The sequence below is a fragment of the Lemur catta genome, chromosome X (genome assembly GCF_020740605.2).
Source record: "Lemur catta isolate mLemCat1 chromosome X, mLemCat1.pri, whole genome shotgun sequence".
NCBI classification, from domain to species: Eukaryota; Metazoa; Chordata; class Mammalia; order Primates; family Lemuridae; genus Lemur; species Lemur catta.
In genome coordinates, this window is record NC_059155.1 from 55021089 (window position 1) to 55029195 (window position 8107).

Genomic DNA, 8107 nt, shown 5'->3' on the forward strand with positions numbered 1-8107 from the left:
GTTCTTGATTTCTGCTGGTGTGTCTTGGGGTTATAACTCCTTATCCTTATTCAGTGGCCAGTCTGGTCTGGACCAGGCCTGAAAAACTTACGCTCACTCGTATCATTTTCATTCTGAGCCAGTAGGACTTCGGGTAGACTTAAAAGCCCAAGAAGTGGTACTTGCTTTGGCTAGTGACATTTAATTTTTGTCTCCATCTTGATTTTCTGACATTTTTGGCCAAGTCACACTAACTTTTTTTGATCACTAAGAAAAACAGCCCACAAGGTATTAGGGAGGGTAGTTAAGGTGGAGGGTGGGGGGCAGGGATCCTTATATAGGGTAGAAGGAATGTGGGGGTAGCTGTTTGGTTGTGGTGATTCAGTCCTTTGGAACCTTAGAAGGCTCCTGTGGGCATGTAAATGCTACCATTTCAGCTTCTAAGACCCCTCCCCCTTTGAAATGACAATACAAGTAGACCACAGTTTAAAGTAGTTAGTATACTTCTACTAAGGTTTAATCATTATACTTGTTCACTTCCTGGTGCATATTTGCGAAATATGCTTGGGGTTTGGGGTTGGGGCGTGAGTTTTCACTGTTCCATTGTGTGTCACCCTGTATTTTTCTCCCTCCTGTGACTTTGGCATCTTCTTTGACTTTCTATTTTCTTTTCCTTTGGCTTATTGCAGTAGTCTGCTGGTGCAGGTAGAGAGCTCAGTGTGCCTATTCCCCTATTACTGCTAATTATCTTCAATATTGTCAGAGGTTATTTTGATGTTCTAAGAAAATAATGTAATTTTTTACAAAATCATCTTTTCCAAGTTAAAAACAGTAAAATATCCCCTGTGCTAGGGTGCCCATTTCAGCTTTTGACATTGCCCATTATAGATGCTTTTTTTGTCTATGTTGGTAGTAACTAATGACTAGTGAATTTTCATGTAAATGAAGCAAATTAAATATTTCATTTTATTAATCTCTCATAACCCTGCCAAATCTGATGACTTTTTATTTTAATTACTTCCCAGAAGGCACTTCCCCTCCTACCTTTTATTCTATTCTGTTCTATTTTTAGAATAACACACTAGGTAAAGAAACTTTAACTGCAAGGAATCAGTGATTTTTAGTGCTCCCTGATAATGTTAATGACAAAAGTAAGAAATTCTTTCATTGTTTTTTCCTGTGTTACTATCTTCTCTCCTGTGCTCTTGACAGTGTGTTTAGTGGATGGATAATATGTATTTCTCTTTCCCACTCCCAGATTCCAAATACCCTGCCTTTTTGGCTCACCTCACCACAAAAGCTCCATAGTTTATTAATGTAAGTTTGAATGGATGCTTCTTTGGGGAAACTGCAGGAGTTAATGGAAGTGTTTCAGAAAGGAATGAGAATGTTTCAGGAGTTTTTCTGTGATGGAAATTGGTCTGTTGTTCTGTTAATGCTGATGGAAAGAAACTTACAGTGCTTAATAAAAATCTATTCTTTTAGTAAAAAAAAATTATGAAATAATTTTGGGTGTGTAAAGTTTGATTTCTTCTCCCATCTCTGGATCTCTTTCTGCAAATGAGGGATATACTTGTCTCAATCCAGAGTATTACACATAGATTTAGAAGTCCATTTGCAGAATATCAGGACAAGAGACCCAGTACAAGAATCACCAAAAGGAAGAACATATTTAGCTTCCTGGTTAACATCTTTATTTGGATGTTCTAAAGGCACTTTTATCTTGTCTTGGCATTTCCCAAACTGAACCCATCCTTTTTTTTGACACAGAGTCTCACTCTGTCACCCAGGTTAGAGTGCCACGGTGTCAGCCTATCTCATAGCAACCTCAAACTCCTGGGCTCAAGCGATCCTCCTGCGTCAGCCTCCTGAGTAGCTGGGACTACAGGCATGTGCTACCACGCCCAGCTAATTTTTCTATTTTTAGTAGAGATGGGGTCTCCCTCTTGCTCGGGCTGGTCTAGAACTCCCGAGCTGAAGCAATCCTCCCGCCTTGGCCTCCCAGAGTGCTAGGATTACAGATGTGAGCCACCATGCCCTGCCCAAAAACATGATTTTTAATGACTGCATGTTCATTATGTGGATATATCAATTTATTTAAACATTCCTGTAATTTACTATTTATACTTTTTCTTTTATTATAAATAATACTACAAAGATAGAGCCTGTGACAGTCATCTGTCTGGACGCGCAGGGAGGATGCGGGGGGCTCCTGGGAACTGGGTTGGAGCCCAGCGAGCACTAGCCAGGCGCAAGCGCACACAGACTGCAGCCACCTGAGGGCCCCCCGCCCCCCGGCCCACCCGGAGACACCCGAGCAGAATCGCCTCTGGAATCCCGACAGTGGGCGGGAGTGTTGGAGGTTGACGCCGGCCCCCGCCTTCCGCGCCCCCCACGGGAAGGAAGCGCCCCCAGTATTAAAAGGAGCCGAGCGGAAAGAAGTTTGCAGTCGCCAGCCAGGAGGCGAGCTGATGCCGAGCTCCTCCGCGTCCACCATGCCGGGGATGACCTGCAAGAACCCAGACCTCGAGTTTGCTTCCCTGCAGCTCTGCTTCTACCCGGACGAAGATGACTTCTACTTCGGCGGCCCCGACTCGACCCCCCTAGGGAAGGACATCTGGAAGAAGTTTGAGCTGCTGCCCACGCCCCCGCTGTCGCCCGGCCGTGCCTTCACGGAGCCCAGCCCGCAATCCTCGTACTGGACCACCAAGATGGTGCTGACCGATCAGGACATGTGGGGCAGCCCGGCCGAGGAGGACCCATTCGGCTTGGGGGGACTGGGCGGCCTCACCCCCAACCCGGTCATCCTCCAGGACTGCATGTGGAGCGGCTTCTCAGCCCGCGACAAGCTGGGGCGCGCGGTGAGTGAGAAGCTGCAGCACGGCCGCGGGCCGCCGGCCGCCGGCTCTGCCGCCCCGGCCCCGGGAACGGGCGCCGCCAGCCATGCAGGTCGCGGGCACCGCGGGGCTGCGGGAGCCGGCCGCCCCGGGGCCACCTTGCCCGCCGAGCCGGCCCACCCGGCAGCTGAATGGGTGAATCCCGCCGTGGTCTTCCCCTTCCCGGGGAACAAGCGGGAGTCCGCGCCCGCGCCCGCCGCCCCGGCCCTGGGAACGGGCGCCGCCAGCCCTGCAGGTCGCGGGCACCGCGGGGCTGCGGGAGCCCTCCGCCCCGGGGCCACCCTGCCCGCCGAGCTGGCCCACCCGGCAGCCGAATGGGTGAATCCCGCCGTGGTCTTCCCCTTCCCGGGGAACAAGCGGGAGTCCGCGCCCGCGCCCGCCGCCCCGGCCCCGGGAACGGGCGCCGCCAGCCCTGCAGGTCGCGGGCACCGCGGGGCTGCGGGAGCCCTCCGCCCCGGGGCCACCCTGCCCGCCGAGCTGGCCCACCCGGCAGCCGAATGGGTGAATCCCGCCGTGGTTTTCCCCTTCCTGGGGAACAAGCGGGAGTCCGCGCCCGCCGCCGCGGCCAGTGCCCTGGCGGCGGGCGCTGCGGTCGCCTCGGGGGCGAGTGCGGCCGCCCCAGCCGGGGCCCCGGTGGCCTCCCCTCCGCGCGCAGGCGGCCGCCCGGCCAGCGGCGGCGACCATAACGCCCTCAGCACTTCCGGAGAGGACAGTCTGAGCGACTCAGATGATGAAGATGACGAAGAGGAAGACGAAAAGGAGGAAATTAATGTGGTCACCGTGGAAATGCAGCGCTCGTCTTCCAACAGCGAGGCTGACACCACATTCCCCATCACCACGCGTCCCAAGAATGCAGCGTTGGGCCCCGGGAGGGCTCAGTCCGGAAAGCTAATCCGGAAACGATGCCTGCCCATCCACCAGCAGCAGCACAACTATGCCGCCCCGTCGCCCTGTGTGGAGAGCGACGATGCACCGCCCCAAAAGAAGATTAAGAGTGAGGTGTCCCGATGTCGCCTCAAGAGGATCATCCCCCCAGAGGCTGTGAGCTTGAGCCCCCTCAACTCTGACTTGGAGGACAGCAAGCGTCGCCTCTACCACTGCATCCTGGAGCGCCAGCGCCGCAGCTACCTGCGGTCCAGCTTCCTCACGCTCAGGGACCACGTGCCGGGGCTGGTGAACAACGAGAAGGCCACCAAGGCGGTCATTTTGAAAAAGGCCACTGAGTATGTCCATTCCCTTAAGGTGAAAAAGCAGCGGCTTTTGCAGGAAAAGGAAAAATTGCAGGCAAGACAGCAGCAGTTGCTAAAGAAACTTGAACGCGCTCGGTCTTGCTAAATGCTTCTCAAAACTGGACAGTCGCTGCCACTTTGCACATTTTGATTTTTTTTAAACAAACATTGTGTTGACATTAAGAATGTTGCTTTACTTTCAGATCGGTCCCCTGTCGAGTTTGGCCCTGGGTGGGGAGCAGGACCACCCAAGTGGGGTTCTGCCAGGACCTTGGAGAGCCTGCGTCTCCGTATGCTGGTGGCGCTGCTCCCTCCTCCACCTCACCTCCGGGACAGGGATGGGAGTTCCTTACAGTTGGGAGCCTCTGGGACTGTTGAAGTCACCTTGTTTGTTCCAAGTTATAAACAACAGAAAGTCATCCCTTCTTTTAAAATGGTACTTATGGCCAGCAGTATTAGTACGTAGACCTTGCACATGTTATTTTTGTTTTGCATATTTTAAACATTTCTTGTTTACTTCTCTTTAGAAATAGCATTTTTACAACGTATGTGCTTTTTTAAAGATATTGTGAATGAGAACCCTGTGGACTTTTTCTTTATTCTGTTTGTCATAAATAAGCTAAAGTAGATATGTTGTGGGTTAACTGTATCTGTGGAGATATGCAACTGGAAGTCAGAGCCTGACATCACACAAGTTTTGCCAAAGAGAGAGTGCTAAGCTGGAAGATGTGTTTGATATTTGCAGCTGTAAACATTAAAGGATGCTTGCACAGACTAAAATAAATAAATAAATAAAATGGTGCTTACGTTCCAGCAGATGCCATGTAAGGGGTTTGCCATTTGATACCCCTGGGGAACCTTTCTGTAAATACCATTGACACACCCGCCTTTCGTATATGTCCTGGGTCATGAGAGTTGGTTTTTGCAGCCAGTATTAGACTTGAAGTTCATACCTAAGTACTGTAATAATACCTCAATGTTTCAGGAGCATGTTTTGTATACAAATATATTGTTAATCTCTGTTATGTACTGTACTAATTCTTACACTGCCTGTGTACTTTCATATGATGCTGATACATAACTAAATTTGATACTTATATTTTCGTATGAAAATGAGTCGTGAAAGTTTTGAGCAGATATTAAAGTATCACTTTTTGAACTAAGAAACTTTTGTAAAAAAATTTACTATATATATATATATATGCCTTTTTCCTAGTCTGTTTCTTCCTGTTAATGTATTTGTTCATGTTTGGTGCATAGAACTGGGTAAATGCAAAGTTCTGTGTTTAATTTCTTCAGAATGTATATATTTAGTGCTGCATCTTATAGCACGTTGAAATACCTCATGTTTATGAAAATAAATAAATAAATAATACTACAAAGATAGTCACATGTTAAATCTTGCCTATATCTGATGGTTCATTCCCTTAGGATAGTTTACTAGAAATGGATTCATTAGATCACAGGTTATATCCTGTGATTCTCCTGCCTCAGCCTCCTGAGAAGCTGGGACTACAGACCTGTGCCACCATGCCCAGCTAATTTTTTCTATTTTTAGTAGAAATGGCTGTGGGGGGGGGTCTCTCTCTTTCTCAGGCTGGTCTCGAACTCCTGACCCCAAGCAATCCTCCCACCTCGGCTTCCCAGAGTGCTAGGATTATAGGCATGAGCCACTGCACCCAGCCCCATCCTTTCTTCTGAAGTCTGCTCCTTTCCATGATGACATTACTTTCTACTCAGTTGTCTAAAACACAAACCAACCTTCAAGTTAATTATCTTAAACTGGCCGGGTGCTGTGGTTCAACCCTGTAATCCTAGCACTCTGGGAGGCTAAGGCAGAAGGATTGCTTGAGCTCAGGAGTTCGAGACCAGCCTGAGCAAGAGCGAGACCCCCATCTCTACTAAAAGATAGAAAAAAAATTAGCCGGGCAACTAAAAATAGAAAAAATTAGCTGGGCATAGTGGCGAGCACCTGTAGTCCCAGCTACTCGGGAGGCTGAGGCAGGAGGATCGCTTGAGCCCAGGAGTTGGCCAGATAATTTGTTTGTATTTTTTAGTAGAGACAGGGTCTTGCTCTTTCTCAGGCTGGTCTCGAACTCCTGAGCTCAAACAATCCGCCCGCCTCGGCCTCCCAGAGTGCTAGGATTACAGGCGTTAGCCACCGCGCCCGGCCCTTTATTTTCTTTTTAAATATTTTTATGACATATGTAATTATACCTGAACTACATATTATTTTACTTCCTTTTTAATTTTATAAAATGTTATGTAGTTTTATGTAACTTCCTTTTTTCACTTGATTTCTCTAAGACTCAGATGTGTTGCATGTAGCTGTAGTTAATTCATTTTCACTTCTGTATAGTATTCCATTGTGTGAAAATGCCACAGTTTGTCTACCCGTTTTTCTGTCCAATGGAAATATGGGTTGTTCCCATTAATGTTGAAATGAATGGTTTTATACATGTCTCCTGCTGGTCAGGCATGCTAATGTTCACCTTTATGAGATAGTGAAAATATTGTTTTAAAAAGTCATATCAAATAGGAATAAAAATGACTGCCTTACCTCTCTTACAGGTAGTTTTGAGAATAACACAGCTAGTGGACGTGAAAACATTTTCAATACATTAGGAAGAGATGGATGACATACTGGTTTTGAGTCCCAGGTCAAACTCCTAAATGTTGCCCCATATGCATACTGGTTTCACGAACCAGAAAAAGACTTTTTCATCTTAAAGTATTTCTAGAATTTTCAAATGAATTTTGGATTCTGAGGCAGCTGTTTTCCTACATGACCAGTGGCCTTTCCTCATTTCTTCCAGTAAGAGCACCTCAGTTTTCCAAGGAAATACCTCTATCTTAGTTTTGGAAGTGTCATCAAGTGCCCTGCTCATTCCAACCAGCTCACTGGGGTTTGTTGTTGTCATGGCTTTTGTTTGTTTGCTTGTTTTGTTTTGTTTGCTTCTTGAAGATTCCTTTTACTTCTAGTAAATAGACGATGGATAAATTATTGATAGATAGACTGATTATAAAAATGGCCATAATTGTTTACATCTCCCTGTATCTATGCCCTTTGCAGCTCCTCCCATTAAGAGATGGTATCTATTTCTCCACTCTTTGAATGTGGACTAGTCTTGTGTTTTGCTTTGGTCAACAGACTGTGGCAGAAGTGATATTATGTGAGGTCTGAGCCTAGGCCGCAAGAAGCTTTGCGTGCTTCTACTCATTCTCTTGGACCCCTGGAACTACCATGTGAGTGAGCCTGGGCTATCCTTCTGGAGGATGAGAAGCCCAGTTATCCAGCTATTGCAGCCAAGACCACCCTAGACCTGTGAGCCCCCAACCAACTCACCAGAAGACCACAGATACGTTAGTGAACCTGCACAAGATCAGCTAAGCCTAATCCGGATCAGCAGAGCTATTTAACCAACCCATGGACTCATGAGCAATGCTAAATGATTTCAAGTCACAGAGTTTGGGGATGGTTTGTGATATAGCAATTGTTAATTCACACATCCAGCAATGCAATAAAAGTTATGTTTTCTGCAGTATCTAGTTGCCCTGTAGTTGGAGGACCCTTCAGAGTATCTAGTCTTCTGTACTGCCTCCCTGACTACTTCTTCATTTCCTTCCTTAGCATGTCTCTTAAGATTAACATTTCTGGGCCAGGCCTGGTCATCCCAGCACTTCAGGGGGCCCAGGTGGAGGATCGCCTGAGGCCAAGAGTTGGAGACCAGCCTGAGAAACTACAAAAAATTTAAAAAATTAGCTGAACATGGTGGCACATGCCTGTATTCCAAGCTACTTGAGATGCTGAGGCAGGATTGCTTGAGCCCAGGAGTTCAAGGTTACAGTGAGCTACGATTGCACCACTGCACTCCAGCCTGGGGACAAAACAAGACCCTGTCTCTTAAAAAAAATATTAACTAACATTTCCCAAAATTTCTGTTCTCTCAGCCATTTTCTCCCTGGTCAGTTTCATCCTAAGCTACGGCTTCAACTCTTACC

At 47.4% G+C, this 8107-nt stretch overlaps 1 protein-coding gene across 1 annotated transcript; it reads left to right on the plus strand.

Annotated features, from left to right (window-relative positions):
* Positions 1-2148: 2148 nt before the first annotated feature.
* On the plus strand, positions 2149-5267 carry LOC123628028 (N-myc proto-oncogene protein-like). The gene is given in 3 exon segments (XM_045537633.1): positions 2149-2261; positions 2263-2334; positions 3596-5267. Coding segments are annotated over 3 exon segments (771 nt in total). The 5' UTR covers positions 2149-2178; the 3' UTR covers positions 4212-5267.
* The last annotated feature ends 2840 nt before the right edge of the window (positions 5268-8107 follow it).